Source organism: Xiphophorus maculatus, chromosome 14, assembly GCF_002775205.1.
Source record: "Xiphophorus maculatus strain JP 163 A chromosome 14, X_maculatus-5.0-male, whole genome shotgun sequence".
Classification (NCBI taxonomy): domain Eukaryota; kingdom Metazoa; phylum Chordata; class Actinopteri; order Cyprinodontiformes; family Poeciliidae; genus Xiphophorus; species Xiphophorus maculatus.
Window position 1 is genome coordinate 13,493,109 of NC_036456.1, and position 20,877 is coordinate 13,513,985.

At 40.7% G+C, this 20,877-nt stretch overlaps 2 protein-coding genes and 2 long non-coding RNA genes across 5 annotated transcripts; all 4 read right to left on the reverse strand.

The window, feature by feature from the left end:
• Positions 1-511: 511 nt before the first annotated feature.
• Positions 512-6,903, reverse strand: LOC111611074 (mucin-5AC-like; the record flags this gene model as incomplete). The annotated part of the gene is made up of 7 exons (XM_023346700.1): positions 512-1,398; positions 1,703-1,830; positions 1,991-2,013; positions 2,099-2,733; positions 3,301-3,531; positions 3,874-3,982; positions 6,355-6,903. Coding segments are annotated over 7 exons (2,562 nt in total), but the record flags the coding sequence as incomplete, so codon positions are not given.
• On the reverse strand, positions 3,992-4,653 carry LOC111611115. Its single transcript, XR_002753890.1, has 3 exons — positions 4,567-4,653; positions 4,112-4,173; positions 3,992-4,022 (listed from the first exon to the last, which is right to left on the reverse strand). It is a non-coding gene; the product is annotated as an uncharacterized LOC111611115 (long non-coding RNA).
• An 8,405-nt stretch (positions 6,904-15,308) lies between the features above and the next one.
• Positions 15,309-17,087, reverse strand: LOC111611153. Its single transcript, XR_002753913.1, has 3 exons — positions 16,098-17,087; positions 15,871-16,019; positions 15,309-15,753 (listed from the first exon to the last, which is right to left on the reverse strand). It is a non-coding gene; the product is annotated as an uncharacterized LOC111611153 (long non-coding RNA).
• A 188-nt stretch (positions 17,088-17,275) lies between these two features.
• Positions 17,276-20,824, reverse strand: LOC111610880 (uncharacterized protein PB18E9.04c-like). Of its 2 annotated transcripts, XM_023345934.1 has the most exons (8): positions 19,999-20,824; positions 19,818-19,882; positions 19,535-19,728; positions 19,361-19,441; positions 19,095-19,321; positions 18,162-18,223; positions 17,934-18,082; positions 17,276-17,813 (listed from the first exon to the last, which is right to left on the reverse strand). In XM_023345934.1, the coding sequence occupies exons 1-8, from the start codon at positions 20,182-20,184 to the stop codon at positions 17,725-17,727; spliced, it is 1,053 nt and encodes a 350-aa protein (XP_023201702.1). In that variant the 5' UTR covers positions 20,185-20,824; the 3' UTR covers positions 17,276-17,724. The 2 variants fall into 2 exon arrangements, with proteins under 2 accessions (XP_023201702.1, XP_023201701.1); XM_023345933.1 differs by having other exon boundaries at positions 17,277-17,813; positions 19,095-19,441.
• Positions 20,825-20,877: the final 53 nt, after the last annotated feature.

Consider the following 20,877-nt stretch of genomic DNA (forward strand, 5'->3'; position numbering starts at 1 on the left):
CTGTGGTTGTGGTCGGAGCCACTGTGGTTGTGGTTGGAGCTTCTGTGGTTGTTGTTGTAACAGCTGTAGCTGTGGTTGGTGAAGCTGTTGTGGTGGTTGGAGCAGGTGTTGTCGTTGGAGGTGCCGTAGTTGTTGAAGCAGCAGTGGTTGTGGTTGGAGTGGCTGTGGTTGTGGCTGGAGCTGCCGTAGTTGTTCTTTGAGTAGCAGTGGTTGTGGTTGTTACTGCTGTGGTTGGACCTGCTGTGGTTGTGGTTGAAGCAGCTGTTGTTGTGGTTGGAGCCTCTGTGGTTGTAGTTGGAACAGCTGTAGTTGTAGTTGGGGCCACTGATCTTGTGGTTGGAGCAGGTGATGATGTTGTTGGAGCCGCTGTTGTTGTAGTTGGAGCAGCTGTTGTTGTGGTTGGAACAGCTGTTGTTGTGGTTGGAGCTGCTGTTGTTGTGGATGGAGCAGCTGTGGTTGTAGTTGGAGCCGTTGTGGTTGTGGTTGGAGCAGGTGTTGCTGTGGTTGGAGTAGGTGTTGTTGTTGTTGGAGCTGCCGTAGATGTTGTTGGAGCAGCAGTGGTTGTGGTTGGAGCCGTCGTGGTTGTTGTTGGAGCTGCCATAGTTGTTGTTGGAGTAGCAGTGGTTGTGGTTGTTACTGCTGTGGTTGGAGCTGCTGTGGTTGTGGTTGGAGACACTGTTGTTTTACTTGGATCTGTTGTTGTTGTGGATGGAGCTGCTGTGGTTGTGGTCGGAGCCACTGTGGTTGTGGTTGGAGCTTCTGTGGTTGTTGGTGGAGCAGCTGTGGTTGTGGTTGGAGACACTGTTGTTGTAGTTGGAGCGACTGTGGATGTGGTTGGAGCTTCTGTGGTTGTGGTTGTAACAGCTGTAGCTGTGGTTGGTGTAGCTGTTGTGGTGGTTGGAGCAGGTGTTGTCGTAGGAGGTGCCGTAGTTGTTGAAGCAGCAGTGGTTGTGGTTGGAGCCGTCGTGGTTGTGGTTGGAGCTGCCGTAGTTGTTCTTTGAGTAGCAGTGGTTGTGGTTGTTACTGCTGTGGTTGGACCTGCTGTGGTTGTGGTTGAAGCAGCTGTTGTTGTGGTTGGAGCCTCTGTGGTTGTAGTTGGAACAACTGTAGTTTTAGTTGGGGCCACTGATCTTGTTGTTGGAGCAGGTGAAGTTGTTGTTGGAGCAGCAGTGGTTGTGGATGGAGCGGCTGTGGTTGTGGTTGGGGTTGGAGCCACAGTGGATGTGGTTGGAGCCACTGTGGTTGTGGTTAGAGCCTCTGTGGTTGTAGTTGGAGCAGCTGTAGTTGTAGTTGGAACAGCTGTAGTTATGGTTGGAGCAAGTGTAGTTGGAGCCTCTGTGGTTGTAGTTGGAGCAGCTGTGGTTGTGGTTTGGGCAGCTGTGGTTGTTGTTGGAGCCGCTGAGGTTGTTGTAGGAGAATTTGTGGTTGTTGATGGAGCAGCTGTGGTTGTGGTTGGAGCTGTTGTGGTAGTGGTTGGAGCTTCTGTGGTTGTAGTTGGAGAAGCTGTAGTTGTAGGTGGAGCAGCTGTGGTTGTGGTTGGAGCAACTGTAGTTGTAGTTGGAGCAGCGGTGGTTGTGGTTGGAGCCTCTGTGGTTGTAGTTTGAGCATCTGTAGTGGTAGTTGGAGCAGCAGTGGTTGTGGTTGGAGCCACTGTAGTTGGAGCCTCTGTGGCTGTGGATGGAGCAGCTTCAGTTGTCGTTGCAGTCGCTGTGGTTGCGGCTGGAGCCGATGTGGTTGTAGTTGGAGAAGCTGTGGTTGTAGTTGGAGCATCTGTAGTGGTAGTTGTAGCAGCAGTGGTTGTGGTACCCAACACCACTGTAGTTGGAGCCTCTGTGGTTGTAGTTGGAGCAGCTGTAATTGTAGTTGGAGCAGCTGTAGTTATGGTTGGAGCAAGTGTAGTTGGAGCCTCTGTGGTTGTAGTTGGAGCAGCTGTGGTTGTGGTTTGGGCAGCTGTGGTTGTTGTTGGAGCAGCTGTTGTTGTGGTTGGAGCCTCTGAGGTTGTTGTAGGAGAATCTGTGGTTGTTGTTGGAGCAGCTGTGGTTGTGGTTGGAGCTGTGGTGGTAGTGGTTGGAGCTTCTGTGGTTGTGGCTGGAGCAACTGTAGTTGTAGTTGGAGTAGCTGTCACTGTGGTTGGAGCCACTGTGGTTGTCGTTGGAGCAGTTGTGGTTGTGGTTGGAGCAGCTGTGGTTGTGGTTGGAGCCGCTGTGGATGTAGTTGGAGGAACTGTGGTTGTGGCTGGAGCCGATGTGGTTGTAGTTGATCCAGCTGTTGTTGTGGTTGGAGCCCCTGTGGTTGTGGTTGGAGCAGCTGTGGTTGTGGTTGGAGCCTCTGTGATTGTAGTTTGAGCATCTGTAGTGGTAGTTGTAGCAGCAGTGGTTGTGGTTGTAGCCACTGTAGTTGGAGCCTCTGTGGTTGTAGTTGGAGCATCTTTAGTTGTAGGTGGAGCAGCTGTGGTTGTGGTCGGAGCACCTGTGGTGGTGGTTGTAGCCACTGTGGTTGTGGTCGGAGCACCTGTGGTGGTGGTTGGAGCCACTGTGGTTGTGGTTAGAGCCTCTGTGGTTGTAGTTGGAGCAGCTGTAGTTGTGGTTGAAGCAGGTGTTGTTGTTGTTGAAAATGCCGTAGTTGTTGTTGGAGCAGCTGTGGTTGTGGTTGTGGTTGGAGACACTGTTGTTGTAGTTGGAGCGACTGTGGATGTGGTTGGAGCTTCTGTGGTTGTGGTTGTAACAGCTGTCGCTGTGGTTGGTGAAGCTGTTGTGGTGGTTGGAGCAGGTGTTGTCGTTGGAGGTGCCGTAGTTGTTGAAGCAGCAGTGGTTGTGGTTGGAGTGGCTGTGGTTGTGGTTGGAGCCGTCGTGGTTATGGTTGGAGCTGCCGTAGTTGTTCTTTGAGTAGCAGTGGTTGTGGTTGTTACTGCTGTGGTTGGACCTGCTGTGGTTGTGGTTGAAGCAGCTGTTGTTGTGGTTGGAGCCTCTGTGGTTGTAGTTGGAACAACTGTAGTTGTAGTTGGGGCCACTGATCTTGTGGTTGGAGCAGGTGATGTTGTTGGTGCAGCAGTGGTTGTGGATGGAGCGGCTGTGGTTGTGGTTGGGGTTGGAGCCACAGTGGATGTGGTTGGAGCCACTGTGGTTGTGGTTAGAGCCTCTGTGGTTGTCGTTGGAGCAGCTGTAGTTGTAGTTGGAGCAGCTGTAGTTATGGTTGGAGCAAGTGTAGTTGGAGCCTCTGTGGTTGTAGTTGGAGCAGCTGTGGTTGTGGTTGGAGCTGTTGTGGTAGTGGTTGGAGCTTCTGTGGTTGTGGCTGGAGCACCTGTAGTTGTAGTTGGAGTAGCTGTCACTGTGGTTGGAGCCACTGTGGTTGTGGTTGGTGCAGTTGTGGATGTGGTTGGAGCAGCTGTGGTTGTGGTTGGAGCCGCTGTGGATGTAGTTGGAGGAACTGTGGTTGTGGTTGGAGCCGATGTGGTTGTAGTTGATCCAGCTGTTGTTGTGGTTGGAGCCCCTGTGGTTGTGCTTGGAGCAGCTGTGGTTGTGGGTGGAGCATCTGTAGTGGTAGTTGGAGCAGCAGTGGTTGTGGTTGGAGCCACTGTAGTTGGAGCCTCTGTGGTTGTAGATGGAGCAGCTTCAGTTGTCGTTGCAGTCGCTGTGGTTGCGGCTGGAACCGATGTGGTTGTAGTTGGAGAAGCTGTGGTTGTAGATGGAGCTGCTGTGGTTGTGGTTGGAGACACTGTGGTTGTAGTTGGATCTGCTGTGGTTGTTGTATGTGCTGTTATATTTATTGTATTTACCAAATGTGCACAGCATAGAAGAACTAAAAAAGATTTGAGTTCTTCTAAGCTGTTCTCAACATACTCTCAATTTTCTTAAATTAGTTTATTCCTCTTACCTGGGTCACTAATAGCAACCGTGTCTGCTAGTATGTTGAATTCCCTGATGTTTGAAGCCTCATTAACCAAAATGTCTTTAATTAGTGTATCATTAGGAGAAGATGATGACTGAAATTCAAGGTCCACAGAGTTGATAATTGATCCAGCCCTGCAAATGTATGAGCATAATTAGTTATTGTCTACAAGTGCCTTCCTACAAAAGTTTATAATTTCTTGAGCAAACTACAAAGAAATTACCTGAATCTCATGGCTCCAGTCTTTTGGAATGAGGGGAAAGCTCTTCTGAAAAGTGGGTCAAGCTACGTGGAGAAAATAAGAATGTTAAGTGTACAATTTTAAAAAATGTTTTTCTGGATATCACTAGATATAAACATTATTACAATTAATATATTTTGTTGTATTGATTTCAATAGAAATTCTACATACTCCTCTAAATGAAAAAGAATGAAAGTATATGTTGTGATGTTTGAGGAAAATTAAGACTACATTCTAGGTAAGCAATACATTTTATAATATTTATAACATACATATGTATTTTTTAAATTTAGAATAAAACTTAACTCACATCTTCAAGTTGAAGAGATACACAAAATATTTATATTCATATAAAAAGATATTAATTTATGAAGCAGAATTCATTTTTATAAAAATTACAATGAACACTGTTTTGGAAGTAAGAAATGTAAACATACTCGATTCATTATATGTCCAGAGCGTGTTTGGAATCCTGATGATGATGGGTCTCCCAAATCAGAGGTGAATACTTCATCAGACTTAAAAGTCAGTTGTTTTATTAATGCTGGAGCTGCTACAGTTGTGGTTGCAGCGGCTGTGGTTGTGGTTGGAGAAGCTGTGGTTGTAGTTGGAGCCGTTGTGGTTGTGGTTGGAGCCGTTGTGGTTGTGGTTGGAGCAACTGTTGTTGTGGTTGGAGCTGCTGTTGTTGTAGTTGGAGCAGCTGTTGTTGTGGTTGGAGCAGCTGTTGTTGTGGTTGGTACGGCTGTGGTTGTGGTTGTAGCTGTTGTGGTTGTGGTTGGAGCGGCTGTGGTTGTGGTTGGAGCGGATGTGGCTGTGGTCGGAGCAGCTGTTGTTGCGGTCGGAGCTGCTGTGGTTGTGGTTTGAGCCGCTGTTGTTGTGGTTGGAGCGGTTGTGGTTGTGATTGGAGCATCTGTGGTTGTGGTCGGAGCATCTGTGGTTGTGGTTGGAGCCGCTGTGGTTGTGGTTGGAGCAGCTGTGGTTGTGATTGGAGCTGTTGTGCTGGTGGTTGGAGCAGCTGTGGTTGTGGTTGTTGTTGTCGTTGGGGCAGCTGTTGTCGTGGTTGGAGCAGTTGTAGTTGTGGTTGGAGGAGCTGTGGTTGTGGTTGGAGCTGCTGTTGTTGTAGTTGGAGCAGCTGTTGTTGTGGTTGGAGCAGCTGTGGTTGTGATTGGAGCTGTTGTGCTGGTGGTTGGAGCAGCTGTGGTTGTGGTTGTGGTTGTCGTTGGGGCAGCTGTTGTCGTGGTTGGAGCAGTTGTAGTTGTGGTTGGAGGAGCTGTGGTTGTGGTTGGAGCTGCTGTTGTTGTAGTTGGAGCAGCTGTTGTTGTGGTTGGAGGTGCTGTTGTTGTGGATGGAGCCGCTGTTGTTGTGGTTGGAGCCGATGTAGTTGTGGTCGGAGCATCTGTGGTTGTGGTTGGAGCCGCTGTTGTTGTGGTTGGAGCATCTGTGGTTGTGGTCGGAGTATCTGTGGTTGTGGTCGGGGCCGCTGTTGTTGTAGCTTTAGCAGCTGTTGTTCTGGTTGGAGCCGCTGTGGTTGTGGTTGGAGAAGCTGTGGTTGTAGTTGGAGCCGTTGTGGTTGTGGTTGGAGCCGTTGTGGTTGTGGTTGGAGCAACTGTGGTTGTGGTTGGAGCGTCTGTGGTTGTAGTTGGAGCAGCTGTTGTTGTGGTTGGAGCAGCTGTTGTTGTGGTTGTAGCTGCTGTTGTTGTGGATGCAGCCGATGTGGTTGTGGTTGGAGCCGCTGTGGTTGTGGTTGGAGCAGCTGTGGTTGTAGTTGGAGCCGTTGTGCTTGTGGTTGGAGCAACTGTGGTTGTGGTTGGAGCTGCTGTGGTTGTGGTTGGAGCGGTTGTGGTTATGGTTGGTGCAGCTGTTGTTGTGGTTGGAGGTGCTTTGGTTGTGGTTGGAGCATTTGTGGTTGTGGTTGGAGCTGCTGTGGTTGTGGTTGGTGCTGCTGTGGTTGTGGTTGGAACTGCAGTGGTTGTTATTGGAACAGCTGTTGTTGTGGATGAAGCTGCTGTGGTTGTGGTTGGAGCCGTGGTGGTTGGCACAGTTGTAGTTGTTGGAGCAGCTGTTGTTTTGGTTGGAGTCGCTGTGGTTGTGGTTGTAGCAGCTGTGGTTGTTGTTGGAGCTGCTGTGGTTGTGGTTGGAGCAGCTGTTGTTGTCATTTTAGCTGCTGTTGTGGTTGGAGCAACTATCACTGTGGTTGGAGAAGCTGTTGTTGTGGTTGGAGCTGTTGCAGTTGTGGTTGGAGCAGCTGTTGTCGTGGTTGGAGTAGCTGTTGTTGTGGTTGGAGCCATTGTGGTTGTGGTTGGAGCAGCTGTTGTTGTGGCTGGAGCAGCTGTGGTTGTGGTTGGAGCTGTTGTGGTTGTGGTTGTAGCCACTGTTGTTGTGGTTTTAGCTGCTGTTGTGATTGGAGCAGTTGTGGTTGTGGTTGGAGCCGCTGTGGTTGTAGTTGGAGGAACTGTGGTTGTAGTTGGAGGAACTGTGGTTGTGGTTGGAGCAGCTGTTGTTGTGGTTGGAGCAGCTGTGGTTGTGGTCGGAGCATCTGTGGTTGTGGTTGGAGCCGCTGTTGTTGTGGTTGGAGCATCTGTGGTTGTGGTCGGAGCATCTGTGGTTGTGGTTGGAGCCGCTGTTGTTGTGGTTGGAGCAGCTGTTGTTGTGGTTGGAGCCGCTGTGGTTGTGGTTGGAGCCGCTGTGGTTGTGGTTGGAGCAGCTGTGGTTGTAGTTGGAGCCGTTGTGGTTGTGGTTGGAGCAACTGTGGTTGTGGTTGGAGCCGTTGTGGTTGTGGTTGGAGAAACTGTTGTTGTGGTTGGAGCCGCTGTTGTTGTGGTTGGTGCCACTGTGCTTGTGGTTGGAGCCGCTGTGGTTGTGGTTGGAGCAGCTGTGGTTGTAGTTGGAGCAGCTGTTGTTGTCATTTTAGCTGCTGTTGTGGTTGGAGCAACTATCACTGTGGTTGGAGAAGCTGTTGTTGTGGTTGGAGCTGTTGCAGTTGTGGTTGGAGTAGCTGTTGTTGTGGTTGGAGCCATTGTGGTTGTGGTTGGAGCAGCTGTTGTTGTGGCTGGAGCAGCTGTGGTTGTGGTTGGAGCTGTTGTGGTTGTGGTTGTAGCCACTGTTGTTGTGGTTTTAGCTGCTGTTGTGATTGGAGCAGTTGTGGTTGTGGTTGGAGCAGCTGTGGTTGTGGTTGGAGCCGCTGTTGTTGTAGTTGGAGCAGCTGTTGTTGTGGTTGGAGCCGCTGTGGTTGTGGTTGGAGCCGCTGTGGTTGTGGTTGGAGTAGCTGTAGTTGTAGTTGATGCAGCTGTGGTTGTTGTTGGCACAGCTGTAGTTGTGGTTGGAGCAGCTGTGGTTGTGGTTGGAGCCGCTGTGGTTGTAGTTGATGCAGCTGTGGTTGTGGTTGACACAGCTGTAGTTGTGGTTGGAGCAGCTGTTGTTGTGGTTGGAGCTGCTGTGGTTGTGGTTGGAGCGGTTCTGGTTATGGTTGGTGCAGCTGTTGTTGTGATTGGAGGTGCTTTGGTTGTGGTTGGAGCATTTGTGGTTGTGGTTGGTGCTGCTGTGGTTGTGGTTGGAACTGCAGTGGTTGTTTTTGGAACAGCTGTTGTTGTGGATGAAGCTGCTGTGGTTGTGGTTGGATCTGAAGTAGTTGGTGCTCCAGTAGCTGTAGTTGTAGTTGGAGCCAATGTAGTTGTGGTTGAAGCAGCTGTTGTTGTTTTTGGAGCACCTGTGGTTGTGGTTGGAGCTGCTGTGGTTGTGGTTGGTGCTGCTGTGGTTGTGGTTGGAACTGCAGTGGTTGTTATTGGAACAGCTGTAGTTGTAGTTGGAGCCAATGTAGTTGTTGTCGTTGCCGCTGTTGTTGTGGTTGGCTCTGAAGTGGTTGTGAATGAAGTAGCTGTAGTTGTTTTCGGAGGATCCGTGGTTGTGGTTTCAGCTTCTTTGGTTGTGATTATTGCAGCCGTTGTTGTGGTTAATGCAGCAGTTGTGGATGTAGCAGCTGTAGTGGTTGTTTTTGCATCAGCTGTACTCGATGGTGCTGTGGTTGTTGTTGGAGTTGCTGTTGTTTTGTATTTTTCTTCTGTGGTTGTTGGGCGACCAACTGTTGTTACAGAGAGTGTGGTTGTAGTTTCAGTTGGAACAGCTGTAGTTTGTAATGGAATAGCTGTTGTAGTTTCTGGAACAACTACAGTTGTTGGTTGAGGCTCTGTAGTTGTGTCTGACGTTGTTGTGGTAACAACTGCTGTTGTTGTGTCTGGAGTGCTTCTTGTTGTTGCCACTTTGTTTGTTGTTGAATAAGCACTTGTGATGGTTGTAGGATTTGTAGTTGTCTGTGCAGCCATCATCTTCTGAGCTGTTTATTTTTTAGAGTGGAAACATTTTAAATAATCAATATTTACATCATATGCTGTTGTATTTAGTCACTGGATTTATAATATCAAACTTACTTGTTAGTATTAGTAGCAGTGGTAACACTTTTTCAGGACCCATGCTTTTTCAATCTTAATGCTGTAATTGTAAGCAAAACAAACAACTTATTCAAACATTAGTGAATCAGAGAAATAATTCATCAATACTTAATGTCATTTAACATAGAGATATTTTGAAATGTGGATATCACAAGGAAATGTGGATGTCCACATTTCATCGTGGACATCAAATATATATATATATATATATATATATATATATATATATATATATATATATATATATATATATATATATATATATATATATATATAGATAGATAGATAGATATATATATACAGTACAGACCAAAGGTTTTTACACACCTTCTAATTAAAATGTGTTTTCTTTATTTTCATGACTATTTATAAGGCAAGAAATCCCACTTATTAAACTGACAGGGCACACCTCTGAAGTGAAAACCATTTCAGGTGACTACCTCTTGAAGCTCATCAAGAAAATGCAGTGTGTACAAAGCAGTAATCACAGAATATAAGGGGTATTTTCAGTTGTTTTACACTTTTTTGTTTAGTGCATATTTCCACATGTGTTATTCATAGTTTTGATGCCTTCAGTGTGAATCTACAATGTCAATAGTCATGAAAATAAAGGAAACTCATTGAATTAAAAGGTGTGTCCAAACTTTTGGTCTATACTGTGTGTATATATATATATATATATATATATATATATATATATATATATATATATATATATATATATATATATATACATATATATATATATATAGCCGTTCTATAGTAAATTATAAAATTCTCGTTGCACTACAGGCAGACAGGGGAAAATAAGCAGCTTCAATTTGTCGCTCCTTTCTGAGTCAGCCAGTTGTGCCATCGCTTCTAGAAATAGAAACAACGTCAAGCTGCTGGTACAGCCTTCGGTTCACTCTCGAATCCACAGACTACCTCTGTGCCCTCTGCGCTCAGCTGTTTCTGCCAGAGGCTTACTGTGCATATTTACTTGTGGAAGTTATCATTATACCAGGTCTGAATCTGATGGTTAATGCTTGGATACTGGTAACATTAATAACTGCGCTGTTTCAAAGTTTGCTCTAGCTTGACACGGATACCAGTTTCCTCCTCACCGCTGCATCTTAAAAATAGGTATGATTGAAATGTAGAGACTGCTGTAAACCCTCAGCTGTGAGAGGAAAGTTCAAAACTAGCTCAAATCTACACGTCTAACACCCAGAAGCCTAATATATTAATAATTTGATTCAGAGCCTCATGTATGGAAGGCCACAAGTGTCAGTTTAGTACTTTAAAATGTACAAAATTAGATTTTTATTTATGTAAAATTGTAATACAACTGGAGACTTGACTGTCAAATTGAAATAATAAATAATTATCTTGCACAAATTATGATTAAAAAAATTTATATTTATCAATCAATCAATCAATCAATCAATCAATCAATCAATCTGATTTTATTTGTATAGCACATTTCAGCAGCAAAGCATTTCAAAGTGCTTTACATCATATCAAACAGAGAAAAACAATGCAACATAGAATCAACAATCAAAACACGACATTAGGTCAGGTTCCATCTATAAATTTGTAAATGATTACTTTTCAAATACAATCCTAAACAGGTGGGTTTTAAGTCGAGTTTGCATCCATAAAAGGTTTACCTGTTACACTCCTACTGTGTTATATGGAACAAAATACCTATTGCTATTTTTATTGCCTTTCACGTTTACAATCACACAGTTTAAAACGATGTAGGCAGCATTTTAATGGGCTTCTGGGACCAGGCTCCGTACACCTCTTACACGGAATTTCGAGCAGGGACTCCGCCGTCCCTCACGGATTTTTGTGCAATTCTATGGTATCTGTTAGTGTCTAGAATTTACAGGGTTTCCGTTACATGCAATGACCCTCAGTCACTCGCCGTTTTAGGTCTCAAGTAATGTATGGAAGAGGATTAGGGCCACCAAAAAACAAAATTCTGACTTTCAAATCAGGATTTTGAGAGAAATGTCACGATTCTGACTTTGTTCTCAGAATTCTGAGATTAAAGTCAGATTTTGTTTTTTTCCAGTGGCCCTAATTCTGTTCCGTACTTGAGTAATAACTTAATGTGTATATTTTTATTCATAGTCATGTGCTCCTAAAGTTTAGGAATTTATTTTTTATCTCTCCATATTACAAATCAGATAAAATAAAACATGAAACATATTTTTGTCATTGGCTATTCTGCCACTGAGGTCCTGTGAAGCTGTTAGGATTTAGTAGACAAGGAGCAGTTATAATTATTCAATAATCTACTTTAGCACCGGAAGTGAAACATAACTTGGAAAAAAAAATAATAAATGATTTTACCATGCATTTGATTCAAATTTTGCTCTGATTCCAAATTTAATATATTTTTGTGTAATAAATTACGAAAACAATACTGAATTATTAATTTGATAAATTTCCAGTTTTATTCAAATTATCACATAGGCTATAACACGTATTTAATAACTCAGTAATGCTTAGGATTTGTCATCGTTAGTAGTCTATAACAGGAATATCCTGTTGAACCTGTTCAGAAGAGGAAAACTAAAACAATTTAAAGTGTTGAGAGGCTGGGAAAGACCACAGAACAAAATGAACCATGTATTTAAATTGTTAAAGAAAAAAACAAAACCTTATATTTCTGCTTAGTTAGTGGTGGGTGGGCATCTGGCCTGTGTGCAAATATGCCATTTTTGACTAATGTTTTTAATGAAGCGAGTTCATTTAGCCTAAATAATGCCACGAAACATAACGCATCGCGCAGCTTCTCCGGCGTCCTGTCAGGGTACGCCTTTTAAACAGCGCATTCGGCAATGTTTTGGACAAATGAAGAAACGTCGTGGGCAACTTTGAACGCGGGAGCAATTAAACAGAACACGGACAAAATAAATATTCCCATCCAGATGGAATTCGACTTTGAACATAATAAAAGGAATCCGCAGAAACTCAGGGATGTTCTCACCACACACAACACCAAGATCGCCAATTACAGCTGAAATGGACAGAGAGCAGAAGTTGGAAACACTTCTGGAACCCTGCAGGCAAATTTTGCCAAATTTATTTTTCACTGTCCTGTGTGGGTTTTAGAGAGAAATAATGTCTATTTCAATATGTATCAGTAAATAGTAATGAACTATATTCTAATTAAATGTTGTTTTTTTTCCTGTTGTAGGCAGATCTTGCCTGCAACAGGGATGATTGCAACGCGTTGCGCGTTGTAAAACCATCAATTCTACCATTTATAATTGATGGCGCTACATCAATTCTTTGATTATTGAGTCAAGCCCACAAGGTGGATGTCAGGGCTGAAAGCTGTGATGTTCCTATTTTATTTAGGAAACAACTGATTTAGAGGTACAAACTTTTTTTTTTTTTTTTGACAAAAGATGAATTTTGATTGGGTTTTTACACAGTTGGAACTAGAATATTGTCTCTCTGTTGAGAAAGTAGTTTCTCAAGAAGCTAATTATCTGAAAGTTGTCCATAAAGAATGACAAGACGCTATTTTGGGTTGGCTTATTTCTCAATTACACTTGTTAAATTGCATCTACAACGTGGTTTCTAATTTTGCTCTTTTTTTAAAATTTTGCTCCAACTCATCCCATCATGCATTGCATCCTACATACTGGGGTAGGTTTTAATAAAGGCCACGTCTGTCTTTGACACAAACTCACAAATTCTATAATCTCCTTATGTGGTTTTCTGTCAGTACTGTTTGTAGTAAACTCGTGGGGTATTTTGGGAGTTTGAAAGGTCTGTCTTAAAAATTGGAGGTGTTAAATATGCCAAGGCAAAAAGTGTTACAATGTTTCCAGGAGAATGAACAAGAATGAAGAAACAGGTATTTTTGGTACTCTGTGATTCTGCCTGTGCTCATCTCTCCAAAGGGATGGATAGCTCAGAAAATGATCCTGCCTAAGTGGTCAAATTCAAGTCGACGTTCAACACAAACCCGGAGACACAAAAAAAAGAAAAGAAAAGAAAATAGAAGAAAAGAAAGAAATTAAGAGAAAAGCATCTTTTGCCAATCTGAAAATTGCTACTGTACTGACTTCCATATTCAAGATAATACAGATCAGAGAGGGCTGAACTCTGGGATTAAGCAGAACTAAAACGTGAATATAAACTCCATATATTAGAATATTGTTGAAATGTTTAGTATCTATTTTAAATAACCTCGCTGTTACTTTAAGATAAACAGACCACAAAATATTTTTTTAAATATATTTTTATAATGACTCCTAAAGTAAGAATTTAGCAAAAATGGGAAAACGTACTCATGACTTCTCCTAAACAAAAGCAGTTTTTATGAAAAAGTGAGAAAAAACAAACAAAAAAATGTCCAAATTCTGTAACTTTGATAATATATATAAAAAAAGAACTAAAAGTAAAAATCTGTTTTGATTCTCTTTAATGTGGTGAAACTTTGACATAATTTTGCCTATTTTACTGATTATATGGATTGCCCTTGAATCAGTGCGAACTAGTTAAATGTTTACAAATTCCTCAATTTAAAACTAGTGTGTAAATATCTAAAAACAAATCTGTGTTAAAATTTTTTAAAGTTCATTGTATTTAAACCTTTAAATCTTAACGCTCAGAAATGTACTTACCCAGAGCAGTAAATCAATTCAAAGGTTCCTAAAATCTCTCTTGCTGCTCTTGAAACTTGCTTTTCTAGAGCTTGCTCAGCCTTATATATTAGCTCTAAGTTATTACCAGAATGACGCAGATATGAAATTTCGCTTGAAACAACATAGGTATTTCAGGAATGGCAAGGTAACAAATCCGGCTGTGCAACTACCCTTTTCTTTAAAAGTTTCTACCATCTACACCACATTCACAGCTCAGTGATATTTCTTCATTTCACCCAAGTAAACAATCCAGACGATTTTGCTTTTATTTGTGGATGTGTTGCAGTTTTAAGTATGTCAAAATATAAAGATAAGACTTTGCTGCGAATAAAAACAGCGAAAATATATTTTTTGGCTTAGTTTCATTTTGCTAAGGTACACGGTAAATTTGTTGAATGCAAATTGTGAGTAAGAAAATACCAGAGGTGTGGCTGTAATACCGTCTTTTGTGCAACGCTGACAGCTTTAGAGAATCCAAATTTAGAATAGATGCACTCTGTTCAGAAATCCATTACTAACTTGTGAAATTCTTAGTTGACAGGTCGGATCAGGCACAAAACAAACCATGCTTAGGTTCACAAAAGGGATCACAAGAAGTCCACAGTTTGTGATCCTTAAATGAGAACTTGTTTTTTTGTGTAAGGTCTTACAAAAGTTATGTCATAACATGGCAAGAAATGTCTGTTGTGGAGTCATACTGTAACAAAGCATACATGAGAATTTCAAAACAATTTGAAATTTATTTTAAAAATATTCTGAGTCAAAAAAAAAGCAACATGGGTCTTCAATGTCAGTTGAGAATGCAACTATAAAATAAATTTGTAAACAAACATTTTACAATAAACTTTATTGTATAATTCTTTAATTACGATGTGTGAAATTACAATTCACATGTGTTTGATTTAGACATTTAACTACATAGGAAAATGCTTTAACAAGTACAGTCATTCAACCACAAGGAAAATTCAAGAGGAAACTAAAATCAGTAATTGCATGGCTTTCTTTTGAAATACTTTCTCTATGTGTCATTGGCAGATGAGTCAAATCTAGCCACTTCATAGTTTGCTGCATTTAATAAAAAGACTGCTGAGCCTCAGACCAAAGTGACTGATCTATGACTAGCATTATAAATAACAGAAGTAGGATGTTGTTTTTGGTTGTTCCCATTCAAAAGTATGTCAGATACAGTGAATCATTCCTAATGCATTTTCCATCCGTTCATCCATCTGTCCATCCTTCCACTGGCATTTCAAGGCCAGCAGAGGCACATAGTCCCTCCAGCGTGTCTTGGGTCTACTTCTGGGTCTCCTCCCGGTGGGATGTGCCCAGAACACCTCACCAGGGAGGCATCCTAACCACACGGCAGAACCTCCGCCACTGGCTCGTGTCAATGTGGAGAAGCAGCAGCTCTACTTCGTGTCCGTCCCGGATGACCGAGCTTCACCCTGTCTCTAAGGGAGACAGGGTGAATGGCCTGCCATTGTCTTCTGTCACTGTCTCTTTTTATGTACTGAGATTATTGGAATATTTTCTCCTGATTCCCTGAAGATGTCGGCTGATTATTTGCTTGTTATTCTAATGGACGCAGTTTCATGAAAACATTTTTGCATGGGTTTAGATACTGATTACAATAATAATAATAAGTGTAAGTATATAAAGCATTAACTCTTTCCATACACAGACTAAAAAGAGACATGCATATTTGTTCTCACTGTGTGAAGTTAAATCCGACCACACTTTTCAGGTTTTAACTTGGTGTGTGTGCAAGTGAGGCTTCCTACAAAATGGACTTAGTCCCACCAATTCTGTCATCAGAAGGAATGGGCCAGAACTCCAGCAAAATGTTGTGTGGAAACCTGTGGAAGGAAACCCCAAAGGCTTGACACAAATCATATAGTTTAGTAAATAGAAATAATTTTAGTAATTCTAACTAAGCTAAAACAAGATAAGTTTGGTTTGTAACTTCAGACAGGGAGGAGAAAAGAAGATAATTTAATATATAAAAACAATTCCATTGCAAAATTGTGTTTTCATTATCTTTTATTAAACTGACAGGTATATTCTTTACAGAATACCTTCTGTTATAAATACAATTAAAAGGAAAAAAAAAACTGGACAATCATACAGGACGTTGCTCAGACAGCTTATTTTTGGTAAATCCTACAATATTTATTGAGAGAGAAATCTTCACCAAACTAAATAATCCTTCAAGAAATACCTTCATGATGAATATGATAAGTTAATACAATGACACAGAATAATTAGTTTTTCATTAATAAATAAGACAAAATTGACATGAGGAAATGATCAAGTTTCAATAAATGTTTTAAAGTTTAAAATTCTAAGTGAATCTTGGAATTAGAACAACATTCTTGTTCACACAAGCAATAATTGACATTTTCATGCAGATTTTCCTCTGGAAGCCAGCAGAGACGTTATTGTTGTGTTGAAAGAAGCCATGACAACAGGACCATGCTGAATGCAGTGATGAGGCTGATTGTATGGCTTGCTCCACTCGACGTTTCTGTGTAAAAGAAGGCAAAAAAAAAAACTTACAACAAACTCCTTCGTGAGTTCATAGATCTTGTATGATTAACATGTTAATCTATATTTTCTGTAGTTTGAATGTAATGTAACTTACGTGTGCCATCCACAAAAATTGAGTTGATGTCAATGTTGAAAGCTGTGACGGTTGAATTTGCTTTCACCAAAACATCTTTGATTTGGGTGCTACTAGGTTGGGATGCTGTTGCAAATCCAAGGTCAATGTTGTTGATGATTGATCCATTGCTGCAGAGGTAACAACATTTCAGTTATTCTGTGCACATTCATATTAAACAGTCTTCAGAATTTATCTGCAACTCATACCTGAATGAAATCACAATGAAACTGCGGTAAGAAGCGAACGCTGCCTGGTAGAGTGGTTCAAGCTGCAAAAAGACAAAAAAAGTGTGAGTTTTCTATTAATGGTGAATTTTAACATTGGGTACTTCAAAATATAATTGCAACAATCAGGCTTGACGTTTGTGAAAAAGCAGTAAAGGGAATTAAAATCTATCCAGACCAATTTCTCCTGTGATATGGATTAAAGTTATGGCGTCCGGTAGAAGACATGGAAGCTGTGAAATGATATAGGCTTAGATGCGCAGATTAGGATGAGGATTAGAGACGTCTTCCCCCCGGGACCCGGACACTGGTGGAGGAGGCAAAGGAGAGGATGGAAGTCTGAAGAAGATGAAGGACCAAGGGTGGAGAAGAAGGGATGGAGGTGGGTTGAAGCCCAGCTGGTGAGTAGATGGAGCCGTAGATGGAGGAGTTTATTGAGGTGCGCTCCGATGCTGATTGGTTGTGGTAGAAGCTCATGACTCAGCGATTGGATGACGCAGGTAAGGCTGAAGAAAATCTTCCAGGACTACAGCAGGTCAGCCATCATTACCTACATGTGTTTGTGTTCAGGGCACACACAGCATTAATAATTACACATGTAACGCTAATTAATAAAATCAGTCCCTACTGGCTGACCAATAAAAGGCACAGATTCCTTTAATGTAAGAGGAAACATTTCAGGAGAAAACCTGTGTTCAAAATAAAATATAATTTAAAAAAATCTCAATATAGAGGCTACACGTAGTTGTCCTGTTCTGTTTTAAGTTTAAATATGAATAATTTCCCTTCATAATGTAATAGTTCTGTTTAGCCTTGGAGGTTGTTTTTTTTTTGTTCCATTAAATTTGCTTTAATTTTTATAATCTGATTGTTTAATAAACTTTTGTTACTTTTAACTGTGTCATTAAATACATATATGTTAAATGCTGATTATGTTTTAGAAACAGATTAAAGACTTCTTCAATCCCCAGGCTGAATTTCAACCCCAAGTGCTCTGCAATCTGGAGCTTCACATAATGTATAAAATGAAGATTTTTCTTTTTTACTATGTGCCCCCATAAAAAAAATGATCGCCCCACCTTGGACACTCTGATAAATTTAGTCTAGGACCAACGCTGTATCTTATAATTTATCTTTATTATATTGATATCTATACAGGAAAAAATAAGCAAAAATACTTTCAGAATACTGAATACAGAATATTTTTGTGATAAATACAAGTAAAAGAAAAAGAAAAACTAGACAATCATACAGAACATTGATCAGACAGTCTTACAATATTCATTGAGAGAGAAATCTTAAGGATTACATAAACAGTCTCTGACCTAAATAATCCTTAATTACCTTCATGTTACCTTTCACAGATTATAAATTATATTACTTTACCATAATAATTAAATTTACATAAATAAATAAGAAAGAACTGATATGAACAAACTTAAAGAGCCTGACAATTCAAATAAACATATTCACTGTTATACAGTATCAAGTTTCAATAAATGTTTTTAAAGTTTTAAAGTGTCATGAGTAAATTTTTAGAATGTCCTTCTTCACACCAGTAAGAATTGACATTTTCCAGCACATCTTCCTCTGGAAACCAGCAGAGACGTTATTGCTGGTTTGAAAGAAGCCATGACAACAAGACCAAGCTGAGTGCAGTGATGAGGCTGATGTTGTGGCTTACTCCACTTGATACCTCTGCAAGTGAGAAAAAGAAGACGCATGACCTTATTTGAAAAAAAACCCTCCTCTGTTATATACCAGATTTTGTATCATTGCAATGCTAACTTATTTTTATTTGAATGTAATTTAGCTTACGTATGTCATCCACAAGAATAGAAGCAGTTTCGATGTTGAAGTCTGTGACGATCAAAGCTGCTTTCAGCAAAACCTCTGAAATTTGAATGTTGCTAGGTACAAACGCTGCTGAAAATTTAAGGTCCATGTTGTTGATAATTGATCCGTTGCTAAAAATTGAAAAAAAAATATCAGTTAATTTGTCCAAATTTATATTTAACAATGTTTAAAATTGTCTGCAAATCATACCTGAATGAAATTACAGTGAAGTCGCGTAAAGTAGAAAACGTTCGCTGGAAGAGAGGTTCAAGCTGCAGGAAGACAAAGAAAATATTGTTCTGTAAATTAAAGTTGTAATTTTTTTTATATCTCACTCATCCAAATCCTGAAATTACATCAAATATACATTTTTCCTATGTTAGTTTAGGCAAAAAAAAATCATGATAAACCTTTTGTGTATGTGTTGTATTTCAGTGATATTAGATATTACTAAATTTTGCTAAAGGAAAATGTGAATTCATTAAGTGAAGAAACATTGTTTTAACCAATTTTTGTCCTGCATGTTACAAAGTGTGTTTCTTAAACCCACCTGATTTAAATAAATAATTAACTGACAAGGTTCTACAGAAGTTGGTTAAAGGTTAATTGTATAACTAAACAATTTGAATCATAATTTGATAATTTAAAAGTGCCATCAGACTATATAACAAAGATTATATTTACCCTGGACTTATTTATAGATTCAGATATATCCATACAAGCATACATATTTGTTTTTGTTTCTTTTTTTCTTTTAAATTACTCATAATTTCACACTTATGCATGTATTTTTAATTTTTATATCACGTATGGTTATATTTATATTTACCAGTATTTGACACTTTAGATGGGAGTAGCTTGTTAACAAATAAACAACTTCCCTTTCAGGATCCGGAAAGTATATTCTAATTTTAAATCAGGGAATAAATCTACACCATACAGGCCAAGGTGTAGATTTTTTTTCTAACAACCCTTGCCCTCCTGTGGTATAGAACATAGTTTCTTTTATTCAATTTTCATTTTCTGAATACAAAATAATTTAGACAGCTTTATGGTTCTGTCTCACAGCAAATATCAACTTGAAAGTGTTGTTTATTAAAGCTCTTTTACAAATATTTTACTATAAGCTGAAATAAGACTTACATTTGACTTTAAAAGTGCAGCTCGATTTTTAAATGCGGCAGATGATGGGTTCAGCAAATCAGTGGTGAAGGTCTCGCCCAGAGACCTAAAAGTCACTTTCCTTGTGACTGTTGCCTCCACAGTTGGAGTTGTTTTGGTTGTTGGTTTAACTGTAGTAGATGGAGTTGTGGTGTTGGTTGTTGGATTAACTGCAGTAGATGGAGTTGTGGTGTTGGTTGTTGGATTAACTGCAGTAGATGGAGTTGTGGTGTTGGTTGTTGGATTAACTGCAGTAGTTGCAGTTGAGTTTGGAGAGATGGTAGTATCTGTAGAATTTGTAGTGGGCGGTGTGGTTGGCAAAGGTGTGCCTGCCAGAAAAAGAAAAGAAAAAAGACAATGCTGCTTAAATAAAAATTTACATTGCTCTGTTTCTGTGTAGTGTTAGACCACGATTTACTTACGTATTATTTGGACAGAACCAGGTGAAAATGGAACATCCATGATAGTGTGGTTATAGGACGAATCTATAGCATCTGATAACGTTTTTTGTACTTCTTCGTTCCTTGGGAGTTCCGCAAGTGGCGTGGTTTGGTTAAACTCCACCCCAACCTCAACTTCTGTGACATTCATTCGAATTCGGGATGTTACAGAAACTCTGCAATATAAACACAAAATATAAACAAGTTTAGGAAAACATATATTCATTTTGTTATTTAAAAAAAATAAAATAAAAATTAAGCTTACCTAAATGAAATGACATAACTACGGACGAAGAGGGCTCCAAAAGCTTTTCTGTAGAGCATGTCATACTGTAGGACAAAAGATTAAGTACAATGATAAGAATATTGTATAACTGAATATTTTAATATTTCAATTGAATGTCTGACAATATGACCATAATGATATATTTTTTTATGGCACTTACTACTGCTACAATCCTCTTTGCGAGATCCTCAAATTTTTGGGTGTTATAATCTTTGAGATCTTCATCAAATGGTTCGTAAACAACCACTCCAACATAAAAAACTGGAGCAGGAGGTCCATTTGTAGTAGTTGCATTAGTAGCCGGAATTGTTTGATAAGCAGTGGTTTGGTTATGAGTAGATGACATTAAGGTTGGCTTAGCTGATAGTGTCGAAGGAGCTGTGGTGGGAGATGAAACTGTCGTGTTTGATGGAATTGTTGCGGTCAGGGAAGGTGTGGCTGTTAAAGGAAGAACTGTGGAAGTAATTAGAGCAGGTGTAGTTGCTGCTGGAGCAGAAGAAGTGTTGGTTGAACCACTTGTGGTTCTGATCGGGGCATTTGTGGTTATATTTGGGGCAGCTGTGAATGTGTTAGGAGACACTGTGGTCTCTGTAACAGAAGTTTGACTTGTAACTGTAGCAGCTGTTATTACTGATGAAGCTGATATTGTTGAAGGAAAAATTGAGGATGTGGATGAAGTTGATATGGATATAGCTGGAGAAGTTTTGGTAGTGGCTGTTGCAATAATTCCAGTGGATTGGGCAATCGTAGTTGTGGGTGGAGCTGCTGTGGTTTGCAGATTTGTAGTTATGTTTGAGCGAGCTGTAATTGGGATGCTTGGAGTAGAGCTTGTTATTGTTGGTGCAACGGATGTGGATGTGGATGTAGCAGTTATGGTGGTGATTGGGGCAGCTGTTGTTGGAGTGTCTGATGTTGTGGTTGCAGCTACTGTAGTTGTGGTTGGTGCCTCTGTTGTTGTGGTTGCAGCTGCAGTTGTTGTGGTTGCAGCAGCTGTTGTTGTGGGTGGAGCTGCAGTTGTTCTGGTTGGAGCAACTGTTGT

Bases quoted from the DNA above. Each gene is read 5' to 3' on its own strand.
- LOC111610880 (XM_023345933.1), bottom strand. From the start codon at position 20,184: ATGTCATCTACTCATAACCAAACCACTGCTTATCAAACAATTCCGGCT. The intron at 19,883-19,998 runs GTAAGTGCCATA...TTTGTCCTACAG, and splicing joins CAAAGAGGATTGTAGCAGTA to TATGACATGCTCTACAGAAA. The intron at 18,083-18,161 runs GTATGATTTGCA...TTCAATTTTTAG, and splicing joins TTCACTGTAATTTCATTCAG to CAACGGATCAATTATCAACA.